The 17,060-nt window shown below is 42.9% G+C and overlaps 1 protein-coding gene across 2 annotated transcripts in view; it reads left to right on the top strand.

Annotated features, from left to right (window-relative positions):
- Positions 1–17,060, top strand: part of LOC128305899 (uncharacterized) — a 114,574-nt gene that overhangs the window by 79,709 nt on the left and 17,805 nt on the right. Inside the window, exon 6 of one of the 2 annotated variants that reach the window (XM_053043531.1) lies at positions 13,149–13,211. The exons of the other annotated variant lie outside the window; for it this stretch is intronic. Coding sequence (XP_052899491.1) covers positions 13,149–13,211 — 63 coding nt within the window. The remainder of the gene's footprint in view (positions 1–13,148; positions 13,212–17,060) is intronic. 2 annotated transcript variants of the gene reach the window in all.

The raw sequence follows: 17,060 nt of genomic DNA, 5'->3' as shown, positions 1-17,060 counted from the left end.
AGAAATTAACTGCAACCAAAATTACACATTGCCCTCCTCTCTCTCGAACGCATGGAATGACTCTTTTCTTGCCGCAATAACACACTTTCGAGCACACAATAATTGCTACGGCTCTGATCGATCGGTGCGATTCGTTCGATGACTATTGTAGCACAGCCCGCAACGCCACACAGGAGTTTGCCCTCGCTCGACATGGTGTTACAACCGCATTTATCTACATTCCCGTGTATCGAGCGCAACATAAACAACCGACCAGCTCCGTCCAGCCCGCGTTGTGAATGAAGTTTTTTTCCTTTACCACACACGCATGTATTCCTCAATTTCCCCACTCACGCACGGCTCAATCCAGTGCTGGTAATCCATTAAAACGGTGCGATTAAACAGATTCCAGCTCGGATCAATCGGTGAGAAGGTGGCGAAAAGGGCTTCGCACCGCAACGTGATCGTGATCGTGATCTTGAAACGTTGCGCGATCGTTCGGTGGTACCTGTTGCTCTACCGTCGGGCAGAAATACGCGAAGCGAAACACGAAAATGGCGACAAATGACGCGTGCCATGCCACTACCGTGATCGAGAAACGTGAAATCATTCAGTCCAAAATCAGTCTTCGGAAGCATTTCACCCGCGGGCGTAGTGTATCTCGAGGACATCGATCAGGAGCCTGTTTGTTGCTTCCGCTGACGTCGATGTGTCGTCGCTTTACGTAACGAGTTTCCATCTTCGTTGGATGGTAGATTCGTTAGCAACAACGCGTGCCTTCAAACATGCTCGGTTACCTAATTGACCAGTCTACGACTGAATGTGGGCACTGTTTGTACTGATTGGCGACACGACGGTGGCATCTCTCGCTATAGGATTTTAATTGCTAAGTGCCGTCTTGCAAATGCCTACTAAGTAATGCTCGCTTTTTATCATGCTGCTTCATGTTGCGTATGACCACTTCTTCGGCGCTGTCATCGTTACGCCTGATTGCAATAAATGTTTAGGCAGTTTCGTTGTGTGTCTGTTTTCCTCCTGTGCGGAAGTCGCCATTTCTTAAGACGGAAGAAAGTGCTTGCTTCTCTGCTTGCGTTAAGTTTTCGTCTCGGTAGGCAAACGGACGCAACTGCCGCGGTGGTGGTGCTCCACTGTGTTCCTTCACTTATCCTTCATCGATTGTGTGGCGAACGAGATAGAGAGGGAGCAACCAAAACAAAACCGAACAAAAACAAACGAAGAAAACGTTACGTATTTTTAATTAATCGAACCATAAAAAGTAATAGTATTTGTAGCGGTAGTCGCCTTTAAAGGCTGGAGGAAATACTAAAATCAGCGAGCTAGAAGACGGTTTTGGATAGCAAACTTCCGATGGTTTGGAATTGACGGTTAAGTTAACAAAATGGGCCGGAAAGTAGTAGCAAGAAGTTTCGTGATTATTCGCTCACCGTACAGGTATTATGTTGCAGATCCGATTTTGTACTTTCACTACAATCAATGTTGCCTTAAAGAGTTGAAGTTGGTGTAGCTTTTTTGAAATCTAATATTTACGAGGCTGTATACGCATATATGGCTTTCAATGAGATGGAAAATAGCAATATTGTAAATAAGAAGTGATCGATATTTCTCTAATATGCTCTAAAATAATTCACATCTTCACAAAACATCCCAATTTTTCTTGATGCATTTCTATTTTGGGAGAATAACTAATCACTAATTTGGGAGATCAGTAATCAATCTGAAATGTGAGGTTATCAAGTATAGGTTAAGTGAGCAACTAATTTTTGACTAGTATGGAGCTGACTCGCTAGCTTGTATCAATGAACTTTAAGCAAGAAACGACGAGTCGTATGAAACGTGTAGTTAATGAACAAATTGTTCTTGAAACAAGTTTGTTCGTTTGCGAATTGATCCTTGAACCATTTGATGGAGAATTTCAGCACCTTAAATTGTGAAAATGTCAAAACTTTTATAGTAATTGCAACCAAAATTGTATCAATTTGACATCTGATATCTGCTCGTTGCTCAATGATTTCGTGGACCAATCAACTAATCAACGAATTATACGATAAGCTTAAATTCAGGACGCACATTGAGTGCATTATTGACAGAGCTAACAGGATGTAAGGTTTTATAACATAACTCGACAATATGTAGAATTCAGAGATCCTCTATGTTTAAAATCTTCAGGAACTTCAGCATGCCCGACTATCGCACACGATGTCTGTTGCTAGGCCTGCAATCACTCGAGCACCGGCAAAAAACCCTACAAAGTGTGTTCATCGCTAAACTGCCTAGACATGAAATTGACGCACCTGAGTTGCTAAAAAATGTAAACTTATACGCACCAGCTAGAAATTACAGACAAAGAGCTTTTCTGCACAATGAATATAGAAGAATGGTAGCATCGTACAACGATCCTTTTTTGATAATGTGTAGGCAGTTTTGACATTTTGACCTATTCGATTTCAACATAAGTACTTAGTGTTTTAAGGTTAGGATTTTAGATTCGTACGCCCTCGACAATAGACAAAACTAAGCTTATACCTTAATTTAAATATACAAGGATCAAGGTCCATGTCGTACCAGACCCATTAATTGTTAGTGAAATAAAATAATTTCAACTTACAATAATCAGTGAGTCAAGATCACCGGGTAGGACTTTACGAGGAATAGTGCTAGTAGTGCGATGGACTATTTTCAGTATTCAAGCGAAAGCTGACATCAATTTCTCAAACTTCTTCAAATTATAGAGTAAATCAAGTTATAAACTCTTCTACATCGCTAATGTAATGTTTTATCAAATAATATTTTGTGACATTGGTGAAAGAAACTGGGGATGTCCTTTATTTTTTTAAATATTCGTAATTGAGTGTATTTAGATATACGACCAATGAAATTCTTAACCTCGTTTGGGTTTCTATGTGCGACTTACCTTTAGGTGGATACCTCTAGTCAAAGCGACTCATGAGAGACAGGGTCAAATTGAGATATTAATCTGGCTTTAATAATGTTGGGTGATTCTGTGGTATGCGAACAAACAATTTTTTATGATAATATCCATGTGGATAATATTTTTAACAACTACAAGAAGTCGACGATGCTATGGTAACGGTGTGTTTTCTTATGCAAAACCCCCCACAATCCGGAAACCACAAATCACAAGAATGCTATAAAATTGGAAATTTTTCCAACCTCCCGTCCAGGTCCAAGACGGCAGCAGTCAATCAAGTCTGTCAGTACACCGATCCATTTCGTTTCTTCTTGGTTTTTCTCGCTTCCTTTTTCCGCGCTTCGTCAAGTTCACCGCGACGCGTTTGCCGTGGAAAAGTAAATGTTTCCATTAAGCCCGAAACACGCGACCGTTTAAGTAGCGGACCAAAAATCAGCAACCTCCCATTTGCTGCGCGGGAAGAAAAATGTGAAGGCACGGCATAAAAATCGCGCTCCCTCCGCGCGATGGGCTCCTGGTTTTCGAGAGTGCCGAACATGCGAACTCTGGTTGCTGGTGGCTTGCGGTTGATTTTACTTTCCTTTGACCAATGTGCTGATGATCGTTGGTACGTTTGTTTTGTTTTCGTAAAGAAGCATACGGCCGTTCGGCCGTTGTTTCGTTTCCATTGGACGTTGGCGTTGATGGAGCGGTTTTCGATATATGACCATCCAACGAACCAGGCGGGAAAGGAAGGCGAGTGTAATGTTTTTGTTGAAATGAAACATTGTTCAAAATAAAATCAAACCCTGGTAGCACTGGCGAGCTGACTAATGGAAAACAAATAATAGCCACACATTTACAAGCCATGTTTGGTCGTGTGTCGATGTACTATTTATCTGCATATTTTTCCGCCAATAAAGGAAGGCTCACAGGAAGGTGCAGGAAACGGAAAGTTTAATTTCGCAAAGCAATATCCTCTGACCGGAGAAATAAAATCACACGATGGCATCGTCACGGCTTGGCCAAGTAGTTGCGTCGGCAGTTCAAGCAGATTGAGTGAAAATGTAAATATTTAAATAAACATTACCCTTTTGCTGTGTCTGGGCGCACTTTGGGACGCGCCAATCACACATCGCCAATCTCGTGCGCGAAAGGCTCTTGCGCGTCTGGCGTTCAGCGGCAAACCTTCAACACCTGATTTGTGCAAACGAGAGCTAACGAGAGTCGTGCGGTTGTTTGAACCTCTACCCGCGCACATTGTATTTCGATGCCTGGCATCTTCGGTAACACTCCGGGGCAACTTTGGAGCTGTTTAATGGCTTGTTTATCGCATTGGTTTTGTGGTGGTCGGTTTTAGCAACTTTGAAGATGCACGCCAGGTCATCTGAGGGTGGTCGAAAGTTTGTTGGTGTTTGTGTGTATATTTTTGCCCTTAAGTTCATTTACTCCAAGCGGGAGCTTCTTTTTCGCATCGCAAAATCTTGTGTTGAAATGCCCGAACAACTGTGTAAGACCATTTTCTTCCCATGCCAGTGGTACTTGTGATCGTTTAGATTATAATAACTGATGATTTCTGGTGTAATTGTGCCTTTGTTGCTATATTATTCCGCATAGTGTGGTGATAAATAGTCATAAAAATAGAGTTGGCCGCACACAATAAACGATTTGAAAATTACTCGCCATGGCCACAATGAAGTGCAACTCAGGCCAGCTAAACAGTGACCGGTGCAGCAGCGGTGACATTCCGACCCAAAGACAAAAAAAAAGCGCTCACGCTCACGCGATTACAACACCAGTTTTTCCAGCCAGCATAAATATTCATTCGCACTTGGCTAAAATGAAACAATTACACGTTGCGTCTCGGCACTCAGGGTTGGCTCTTGGGCAGCGATTTCACCGAAAGCGATAGACGAAACGGAAAAAAGGTCCAAACTGGGAGCGGCAGAAACAATGATTTAATGCGCTTTATCATTGCATTTATCTGCACGGTTTGTACCTGTTGGGGTGGTTGCCCGAGGGGACCAACGCGCCGGCAAGGTTGGTTTTACTTTTTTCCGTTTCTCCTCTCCGTACGCCACGCCATTTTCCTAACTTTCGCCCACCCAACATCGACCATCTGCCGTATCCCGAAGATCTTAGAGCTAAACCATCGATCGTGGGGCTTAACGGACCAAACCTGCGACGTGATGCGTTTCTTGCGCTTGCACTCGAAAGCCACACAATCACAAAAAAACGCTGTAAGGGCGTTTTGGTGCGCGATTTAACACGAAGATCACTTAGCGATTGTGTAGATTTTCGATTTCGTTTTCATTCGTAATGGAATGTTTCGATTTTGGTGTTGGTGTGCTCCCTTCGGTGCATGTGAAAATCATGTGTGCAAGCTTTTTCCACCGATTTGTTAGCGCTTTTACCTGTGCTTTAAATCCATCAGATTCACTGTTGCCCCGGGCAAGCGCGGCAACACACATTTTGAAGGACACACAGAAAGATAAATCTGTTGCTGTTTACTTTTGGAAAATTCAACTTTTTTTCTTTCTCTTCCAAAGGCGGTTTTGTGGCTGTTGATGTGGATGCAAGATTAATAACGAAATTATGGATGCCATGTTCGCGGTCGGGCGATCGAATTAACAGTGCTTTTCTGCGTTCAAATTTCGTTTAATCGAATGAAAACCTTTGAATGCATTCGACTTCGAATGATGAATATCTACTGATTCGCTTAACGTGTCGAGAGTGTGTCGAGAAACTTTTCGCTACCCCACACACACACACAGCTTTGTTTCGATAGAAGTACACCCGGGAAAGGAAACGCTTCTGAAGCGTACCGTTTAAATGGAGGAAGAAAAATTAAGGCAGAAAATAAATCTTCATCACATTTGACGACTCCAACCTGTGTGTTGTGGGCCTGGTGTACGTGTGTCTTATGGATTTTGTTGTTGTTGTTGTTGGTCTCCCTCGTGAAATGTGGAATGTGGAGAAATGTGTGCGTACAGCTTGATCATCATCATCATCAACACCGCGATCGCTGGGTCGATTTGATCGTTCGCTAGTAATTTGTTCACCGCTTGCAAATTGCTATGTTTATGTGCCGAGCAGCAAAAAAAAAAAAATCACACAAATGCCTAGGCTTTTCATCGAAAAGCTTTGATCGCCACGGTTTTGGTGTAATGCGAGACTAGGGCAGAACTGACAGATTTCTCAAAAGCTAGATAACCGATATTTGTGGCGGTAGGAAATTGTTGGCCCAACGGTCCAAATCATTATTTGGAAATCGGTTTTCTGAATTTGTGTTTGACCACCGGTTTGCCTTCTTTGAGTGTGATTACCCAAATTGATAATGATGATAATCAACGTACGAAATGTGAGACCCGGGGTGGGGTGGTGTGTGAATAATTTTGTTTGCTCTAATTATCCTTGCAAATTTGGAAGCTAAGGTCAGCAGCGGAAGGATTTAGCAGTAGCAATTATAAATGATTTAAAACTCAGTTACTTGCATTGATTTAGTGGAAACTTTTATTGGAAGAAATTCTTGGAGAGTTTTTTTTATTATATCACTAAAATAATTATATTTTAAACTTATTCATTGACTTACGTTTTATTAAAAATGTCTGGTTAAACTCGTCTATTGTAATGAAGCAATCACATCCTGAAAGTAGTTTTTACTTCACAATTCCTTTTTGGTTGTTGACATTGATGACATGCTGATGGTTGATATCATTTAACATTTAAACATTATTTTCCTGGTACTTTGTTTATTTGTTCATAGAAAAAGAGCCATTGAAGCATTGCAAAAAGTAATTAAAGCAACTGCTCAGAAGAACACTTCAGAAGAATTGGAGAAAAAAGAATTCGTTGTAGAACGCACGTAGACTAGGGACTTACTTTTTAATGCGCAAACCATGCGTCTAACGCACGTGCCTAAGAGGATAAACACTTCCAAGGGAGCAACAAAAGTGTATTCGAGAGCTGCAGGCCTGTGTGGAACTCTCCCAACTTAAGGGTGTTTCTCTCCCTAACATCGTCTGCGTACCGCGCATAATCTCACCATCGTTTGCGTAGCCACGATTCCCAATCGCACGCACACCTTACGCTCAGTTGCTCCGTAACTGGCGCAAAAGATGCGTCGCTGTCAGACGCTGACGATCCGTTTGCGACCACGGGCCGTAGTGTTCCGGAAAAGTTGTATCCCACCCCAAGACTAAAATCCCCGGCGCAAAGAAAATTGGGGTGTGCGCGCGTGAGTAACACGACTCGAAGGCTTCAAAGAGAGCCGGCCGGTCGTGAGGCGAAAAATAAGCAGAAGAGGGGGAAACAGGTGCTCAAGAAAGCTGAGGCTTAGTTTTCATCACCTTGCCAAAACGAGCGGTTGTGCGCGTATCGGCGCGTTGTTGTGCGTGCGTGAGGTTTTGCGTGCGAACTGCGCACCCGCATAGGTTAGTTTCTGCGGAAGCTTGGAAAATAGGTGAAAATTGAAATTGGAGTATTGATGCCCGAGTACTAAAGCATTACCCGTGTTCGAGTGCGCGCATTGATGCGCAAGTGAGTTGAGTGTCCCGAATCTCTTCTGTGCGCCACTGTTTGGAGTGTATTGCGCCCGGATGCGGTGCATCTGTCTCGACCCACTTGATTGATTGGTGGTTGTTTTAGTGGGTCGTACCATTTACGCTGCTTTTCTTTTAATGCTTCCGCACCGCTGAAACGATACGATAGGCTTTTTTTCGTGTGTTTCGTCCGATAGTTTCGTGCAACAATAGTCCCGGGGTGTACGAGTCAGAACAGTGTACTGTACACAGTGTACCGATTGTCCAAGACGGTGCACCGCGTAAGGTAAAGCTCGTAACGAATTATGCTGCAAGTTGTGCAATTGCAAGTGCCGGTGGTAACGTGCCTAACAACATGTGTACCGCAAAGGAAGCGCTCTATCTTGAGCACATGCTGAGAGTCGACGCAATGGGACGGCTTGTGACCGGCGGCAAGAAGCCGGGTGCGGGCAAATTGCAGCACCAACTCACCACGATACCCACGTCCCGCACGGAACTCGTTGGACACAACGAGCTCGGCGTGAAGAACGGGCCTGGCCATCGTCCCGCTGATCTGGCCGGTAGCATCACCCGGACGCGGCTGCAGGATGCACTGCTGGAGGAGGAGCTCAAGCGTAGCAATCGTTTCTGTGAGCAGCAGAACCGCTTGAACAAGCTCAAATCATCGACCGGTGGCAGTGACTTTGACCTCTGCCGGCAGGAACAGGAGTATCTGGTGGTGCAGAAGCCACCCCAACCGCCGGCGACGCACCTCTGGAGCTCGCTGAAGGTTCCGAAGAAGATAAAAGGTAAATGATAAGAGCCCGTTTTCGTCCACCGAAAAACTCCCGCTCCCAGTTTGCAATCACGTGTGCACTTTCGGTTGATCGTAATTATTTCCTTTGCGGGAAGCTGGTCATTATCGAGTCCCTGGAATGATTCAGGCCGAGGTCGGCGCATCTTATGGTCGCACGAGGGACTGCTTGAACGATTCAATTGACGTTTCCGTTGCGAATCGATAAATACACGCTTAAAGGTTGGTAGTGCCACCGTCAGAATAGTTACGTCCCATTGAGTTGATCGTTAAAACAGAATTCAACGAGCGTACTTTCGAGAGTAGAGTCATTCAGGACACGATTACCGCTAGTATCTTTCTTGTCGCACTCAATCGGCCGGCACTCTTGGTGTGCTCATTAACATGTCCGCAGGGTCCGTGTTCCAAGCAGGGGACGAATCATTATGGTTGAATTGGGATTTTAATGATATGACAATTCTACGCTTAATGTTTGGTGTTCCATGAAAGTGAAGAAATTTACTTGGAATGTTTTCTATGAATTCTCAAGTGGTTTGCGACGAAAGAGATTTTTTTCTGAAAATTTTAGAATATTTCAAACAGTTTCCATTAAATTTTCGAATTCTGTGCTTCGTTGTCATAGGAATGTCATTATAAATAAGTAGGACAAGGTCTGTGTCGGATAGAGGTCGAATAATAGTCAAGATAGGGGATCGCCATTTTGGATTTCATTTGACGTTTGGTCGCCCGTGTAAGATGCATAATATGCTCACTCATACTCTCTTATCGTGGATTAGTGACACTTTTTCCTTGCGTCTAGCCTTGACGTTTGCTATATCGCAACATTTCACAATTAGCCTTTAGTTGGTTTAGTTAAGTTTAGCAAACTATTGATGGTTTTATAAAGTGGTGTGTGGTCATCACCTATTAGTGTTCTGAAACCAAGAATTGATCACACGGTACCAAACTTTCACGCCGTACTGTGAACCGGGAGATATGATGGGCCTCATCTTCTTCCTCATATGTGAAGAGCCTCAGCCATTCGTCAATGAGATCTGCAGATCTTATTCCGGACTAACATCGAACAACAGCGACATAAATGTTCTCAAATCTCAAAAATCAAAAATCTCAAACAATGAAAATCTTGTTGCCATAACCGGCCCGTTTAATCAACACAACTACACACAAAACATTTGAATGGAAAAGGTCGTCCAAACGTCAAATCACATGTAACGAACTTTTGGCTACTTGTCAATTTGCTCTATATTACTCGACCTCTATCCTACACAGACCTTGAAGTAGAACGAAGCATAGCACTAACTGATGCACTTCACTCCACACTCCAAGTATACTGGGCCAAGCAAAACCAAATTGCATTCCTCTTTGCAACTTTGTTTGAAACATTAGGCACCCTGTGCATGTGCATGTTGCTGCACCACAAAGCGTACACACAGCTCGATCGGGCTGTATTGAAATCGCAATTGCAAAATTACGCGATCTCCCTGACCACAGTCCGACCTCGATAAATTAATTATTCCCCACGGAAACTCGATTAATTGTAGTTCATTGGCGGCATCGTCCAAGCAATCGAGCACCACCCACCGCGCGTACTACTTATGTTGGTATTTTACGCTCTATTAGGCCACCTCGTAGCGAAATGCTAATAGCGCAGCCATCGCACAGCTGAGCCGCCACCTTTCCTTCTATTTGGTCTAGTGGTGTTGTATTTTGTCTGAACGTGGGTTCTGAACCGTTTCGGTTCAATGGCCCAAGGGTGTGGGGCAAAACAATTTCCAAACAATTTGCGGATGGCCAAATAATAAAACTGTAATTCTTTTAAGACGATCCTTTCAGCAAACATGCGATCATTTGGGATTTTATGCCTTCTTGAGGCAATACCCACAACAATCTTCTAGCCCTTAGATTGGAATAGTAGATCAAATAGTGGGTGAGAAGGCTACCGGAAGGCATTTTTGCAACCTTGTCAGGTACGACCGGCAAAAGGACATTGTCATGTCGCCTACACGCGAATGAGCCGCATGTACGAGAAGATGGCGTGTACCACGAGGTTCGGTCGACACAAGGCCTTGTGTCTTCAAATTTATGCGGGACAGCGTAATGCCGGCGTGTTTTGTATGCAATGGGAGCAATCTTGAAGATTTGTATCGTCTGTTGGGTGCCATGCGTTAGTAGAACGGTCTAATGGCCCGTAGCTGTTGGGTAATTTGTGTTTGCTATGAAGGCACATTTGCTATTTGCTTATTTGAAAATTTGATACATTCTTAAACAAATTATCTGAATCAGTGATTTAAGTAATCTTTTTTGAAGTCAGCATACAACAAATTGTAGATGTTATATGCGGTGGATTGAAACTTTTATTAATGTTGTTCCCATTCGTTCCGATGAAACACCCTGTGCAGCGACAAGTTGTCGCATTTTCAAATCTTTAGCTCCCTAGTCCACTGCTCGCTAGTTTTCCACCGCTCAATTTTAGTTCAAACTCGTGACCAAAACATGGAGAGTCATCTCACTGTGAGCGGCAAACATGCTGGGGAGTATTACTCGAAGAAAATCCTCGAACGCAAGCGGCAAATGTGTGTTGATGACTCATCGCCGTCTCGGGAAAATGCCTGGCTGCACGGATTTCCATCGAAGCGCAGGGTTCGTCTGTGCTTCGTGTGATACATAGGGACGCTTTCCACAACATTTTCATTGTCACCCACCCTGTATTCCGTTGCCTACGGTCGGTACTCTCACCAAAAAAAAAAGTGGTGCGCGCGCACACTTTTGCCGTAGGATTTTCACCTCCGTTTTTCCTTCTACCCTGCGCGCACACATTCGCCTTTCACTGTGCCGAATTTCCACCCATACACCCATTCGGAAAGTGAAGGGTTCTTCTGTCAAAGTGGGCATTTTTCGCACCGTTTCACCCCTACTCCAACACGCAAAAATGGGGATGCGAATGGTCGGTGCATTCGCGGCGACGGTCACAAACGGTGTGTACGGTTGTGTGCGTCTACAATGCCGGAGTGGAAAGCCAGGAGTTTTCTTCGTCCTGCTTCCTGAGGAGCATATTAGGACACATGTTCGAAGGCGCCCATGGAAACCGGGTGGTTACCAATACTACTGCACGGACCGGACTGTGCAACAAGAGTGTATTACGGTGCTTTGTGTGTGGTGTGGTGTTCTATTGCCTACTCCGTTGCGGATGTCATTTCTGTCAAAATCCTACGTGGTGTCCTTTTTGCCGTGATGGTGCGCTGGGGTCTTTATTTGGCAAATGTGCTGATTTTGTTCGTTCGTTGCGGGGCTTGTGAATTGTGAAGATTTAGATTATATTCCGTCCAGAAATGTGTACGTGAATAGTTTCATCCTTTCGCACTGTTTCAAGTGTATCGCATACATGGAAATTACTTCCAGGCTCAGCTGATCCAATAGGGAAAAAAGGAATCGATCTCAGTGCACCAATTTCGTGTCTCATCGCAGTAGACTTTAAAGCACTTGTGCCACTTGTTTTTCGATCAGTGCAAACTATTTACTCGTACAATTCGTTTGATTTACTTAAACAAAGTTTTCAAAAAAGAGTGTACCCCACCGTAAGCAGTTTGTTTCGTCTGTTGCCAGGTCTAGTCTGGAGCGCTGGTGTAATACAAGTGAAACGTTTTATTGGTGCAACAAACCCGGCGGCAAGCATAAAGTGCATCATTCATTGGTGCGCTTTGCGATTGGTGTCCCGGCCGTCCTACTGTCCTTTCGAAAGTTCGACACGACCGGACGCGTTATCCAGCTCATACGAGAAGACGGTTACCCTCGGTTCCAGCGCGAGAAAGATTGCGATCTGTTTTAAGGGTGCAGACATTGAGCAATTCTTCTGCAACGGTTCGCGTGCACTTACACGAATTGAACGTCAGTCCGTCTCGTCGCCGTAATGAATTCGTTAATCTATCTCATTCCGTGGAAGAAAACCAAACGAAATCTTGCGAAAAGTAGGTATTGGTGGAAGAAGTGTAGTTTTATTTTGTGATGCGTAAGCACGATACTCGGTACCCCCCTTCTCGGTGGTGGCTTTGAATGGCTTCCAAGGGTTTATTCAATTTCACTTTCATGGGCCAAATGCCTTGTGCCGATTTTTTTTTCTGGAGAAGATTTTATTTGTTCATAACCATCACTCGAGGTATGGATTGAATCGAAACGAAGTGAAATTATAGCTATGCATTACGTACGCAGCCTTTCGGCCTAACGTCTGAGATTGCCCTTTCATGATCTTGTGCGTGTAAAACGCAATGCAGGTTGTATATTGTGCTCAAACACTGCGACCAAGCGAGATGCCTCGATAAACCGAATGATGTGCCTCATTGCATAAACATTAATTACTTTTGTATGGGCGATTGGATGCTGGAGAGTTGGGAAAAGTCTTCCATAAAGAGCCTGTTAGTTTATAAAAACAATTTATTGCTGAGAAACACCACCAGGTCACGTGACATGTTTGTGGTAAAACTTGCATGTTTTTAATAATTAATCCTCTTTTCCGTAAGGTACACACAAGAACAATGTGCATTAGTGCCGTGTGACGCACTTGGTTAAAGCAAAATTGGGACAATAAAGCATAATGAAAGCGGCACACCATGTGGTGAAGGTTTCGCTTTCGATCGAATGTATTTCGTTGCTTGTAATGTAGGTCTTTTCGTTCGGATCGATTGCCCTAAATGAGGTGCGGCAGTTTGGCTTTTTTTTTTGGCAAACTGCTTTGCGGTTTGAAGGGAAAACTGGGTCAAAGTGTGGGCGAAAACTTACTTATGTTCTTTATGTTTAGGTGCTCCTTTTTCCGTGGCTCTATTTCTTACATTAAATTAAAATGAATTATCGAATTGTTGCTTTAATTTTTGCTAAATATTAATAATTTTCTATGTTTTAATTTTCGTTACAGGTAAGCTTGCGGCACATCTTCTAAAAGATAAGGAATCCAACAAGGAAAAAAGCATCAATGGAGGTAGTTTTTTGCTTATCTTGATTATTTTTTGATTATTTTCCTTGCTCAATATGCAATGGTGCAGATGCAATTTCATTATCAGTTGAGTCGGTGTTCTGAAGTGTTATTACACAGCCACAATATGAATGTTATCAAAGCATTTTTAATGCACCACCCGCATTGCTAGTTTTCGAAACTGCGGCTGCATCTCTGCACGTACCCCCATCATTCGGCTATTCCTCCAGAGTGTACAACACAACACACAAAAAAAAACAAATAAAATGGCATCACAGCAGTTTCATGTCATTGATGGCGTCTGCGCAGATACGTGCGTATCGTCTGTATGGTATACTGCTACCATCGGTTTGTGAAGAGATCGGCCAAATGCCGGGTCGGTATGTCGCGACCGGTGCTGCCGCCGGTACTGGCTCCGATCAACATCCCGTACTGCCCTAGCGGTCTGCTGCCTCCAACCGTTTTGCTAATCGAATCGAGACGACAAGCGAACCATGTTTCCCAAGAGAGCGACAGCCAGGCGGATAGTCTTGGACGCCTAGCGTACGGCATTGGTTTGGATTTTTAACTCTCCAATGCCAAATGCCCATCATCCTTTGCCAAACGTCGGGTGTTGTTGTGGATGGAGATGGAGCGCCGAAACAGCATTGCGTATTATACGATCGATCTCGTAGATGAGTATCTGTTATGTAGATGAGTCTTCGTATATGTTTAGTCTTTTTTGTTTAAACGATGTTATCTTAGAAGTACACAACGATAACATTTCTTTAAATTGAAGATACCGATAAATAGTCATATAAAGTCATAGAGATATCTTGACATTATCTAAACTATATTTTATGTTAACATTCAATGGTCTTTTCCAACATGTTTCACATCTTGAATCCTCTAAAGAAGCTGTAATTGTTTAAATTATTAATTGAAAGGAGTAATCATATTTTCAGTTTTAAACTCAAAACTGTCAAACTTTTTTCAACTTCGAAACATAACGCCTTTGACGAAACCATTCTTCCTAGATCAAAGGGTTAAATAGACAAACAAATCATCTGCTCGCTTTTTTTTCCGTTGCCTACGAGCGTCCCTTTGGTGAGCATATTTTTAGTAAAATTTTCTCATAGTTGCTCGTTGGCCTTCCGTGGGTGGCTAACATATGGAGCTCAGATTGCCATGTCTGCCGGAATTAGATCAAATTCCAGGGCAGTATAAAGGGTCGAACATGGCAACAAGTGGTCCCCGGGGGAAAGGAATATGTGAAGAAGAATATTATTTTACATTTTCTACCCTTGAATAAGAGATTGGCTTTCGACCATGAGAAATGAGTTGTATATTGATTAATGAACTTAATTATTTTCGCATCGCTTCTATGAAAATGCCGAAAAAGTTAAAATGATATGATAATGAAAATAACGATGAAAGATCAAGGTGCGTTTACTTGATGAGAATGGTTTATATCAACCCCTTCCATGGTATCTTCCCACAGAAAGGTAAACACTCATTCGAAACATTGTAAGCTAATCGTTCGCACTTTTATTTAAAATGCGGACTGACGAGTATCGTTTTAATTCCGACTCGTGTCTATCGTTTTGGGTTGTCGCGCGACACTACCAATTTAAAGGCTCATCCCGGTTGTCTGAAACTCCTATTCGGCTTTGAAAAGCATCAGAGTTTATTTATATTTAGATTCATCCGTTCGTCCACTTTTTTCTCTCCATACAACCATCCGGGGGCATCTTTGTGAGCTGAGCTGCGCATCATGTGAGGCAACCACTGACGGGAGCATCAATTCCCGGTGTGATGGGGCGTTTGTTATGGTGATGTGCATGACTCACGGACATTCGCAGCTGATGAACGCAATCCCTTACCAATCGTCTGTTTCCCCCCTGGGGTATTCTCTCCCGAGAGGTTATACTCCCGGCTTCTGAATAATCCTTTCAATCCTACCTCCGTTAGCCACGCTGTACTGGATGTGCGAGAAATATTTCGTCCACTGAGACGATACATCATGAGGGTGTTCCGTGTATCATCCCTCAGCTCAGCGTGAGAACGAATACGAATGCGCAAGGTGATCGTAGCTGCGTCAATCCCCGTGTTGATGATGAGCTACCAGTGAAATGATCGACCGTGTGCCGCAGTTTCATGTTAGCGAACGACAACATCGGGTGACAAGTGTGCTGTGTTTGATTCTGGTAAACTTGCGCGTAGCACCGTTTTTGCGTTAACAGTGCGCTCGTGTCGCGTGCGTTGGCGCCTGCGAGTCATGTTTTGCAAGACGATCTTTACGAGTGCGTGAACTTGACATCGAATGACAGATTGGCTTGTGGTTAGGCGCGTGTTGTTTATCCTTTAACCGATACTTGCAGTACTTTCCCTCCCTATCTACTACAATATTTGTTTATCTTCGGAGCATTTATGTGCCAGTGAGATTGCTGTGAGAATGAATTATTTGATTTCTTTAATTGGAAACCATTGAAGATTTGTTTGCAGAAGTTAATGTTTTGATGAGCTAAAGTGTGACATATAGTAGTTGAGTGTACGCGGAATTATTTAGTGGGGGCATCTTGAAATTTTCTCCATAATTTATTGATGTAAGTATGATTTGTTTATACAAGCTTTAGAACAGTTAGAGAGGTTGAGCTTAAAAACATTCTCTAAAACAGAAGCAAGAGAATGCGTATTGGACTAACATTTTCAAGATTTTGTTGACTTTTTTGCGTGATTGGTTTACGTCTGTTGTGCTTTGTGATCTCATGTTACCTTACGTCTCACATTGTATATTATATCGTGGTGTATGTTTTTAATATTTATTACAATATTATTCATACCATTTGCAAAATAATTACGGTATGTCTTGAGCATAAATTTAAGGAAAATATTTGTTTTTATTGTGGGCAAAAATATGTTTTCCCACATTTAAATGATTGAAATATACGCTACCACTGCGCAATAGGCGCATGCAGCTAGTGATTTACCTCCCTGTTTGTGCTGGTTTCGCCCGACGTTTTACAACAAAAAAATAGGAAAATGATTTTTCATCTCGCACGGGCCGTTTGTCAAACCCCGCTGCATCGCACCGAGCTGTGTGTGGATTGTCGAGAGGCGTATATAAATGTTAGCGGTATAATTCAGTATCTGACACCAACACCACGTCTGAAACAGAGTAAATCTTAAGGGTTGCAATTGAGGTGTAAAGACATGTATAGCTTACAAGACATGAATAGATTCTGATTTCGCGAGCATTGCCTTCAAGTAGTACCCGTATGACGGGATGTTTTGGTTCCAGTGTACCACACATGTCGCAACGAGTTCCGAATTACACAAACCAGAGCTCCAATGTTCTCGTTCTTCGTAGTATTGATGCTTTATTTATTCAATAGAAAAGTGATGTAGCACATTAATCATTTTTGACAGCACAGCCAGCTGGCTCTTGAATTCGATAGAGTAATTGAAATAATGAGTGAAGAAATGATTTCGTTCAAGTTCTGCATTTGTTTCGGACAAAGCACAAAGAAATGGAAAATGCAAAAAAAAAATAGTACAGAAACACATTGCTACAACTTCAAAAGTTTGTTATGAATAGCAGAATGAGTTTTATGTAAAAACATATAATACCCCAAAGATCTGATTTGAATTACTTGAAGTGATGTGCATATTTTTGCATAGCCGGTAGTATAAAAGCAACTTGGCGAAGGGCCATTTGCGATGGAAAATGGTAATCATAAACGCAATTTGCCGAACAGCAAAGTTCTCGACCAGACGAGATAGGACGTACACTTGAAAGCAAACCGCATTGAAGTAGACGTTAGGAATGTAGGACGAAAAAAGGGGGAAAAGCTCGTTGAATTAATTAGCACGAGT

This window comes from Anopheles moucheti, chromosome 3 (assembly GCF_943734755.1).
Source record: "Anopheles moucheti chromosome 3, idAnoMoucSN_F20_07, whole genome shotgun sequence".
NCBI lineage: Eukaryota > Metazoa > Arthropoda > Insecta > Diptera > Culicidae > Anopheles > Anopheles moucheti.
This window is presented reverse-complemented; position numbering and strand designations above follow the sequence as displayed.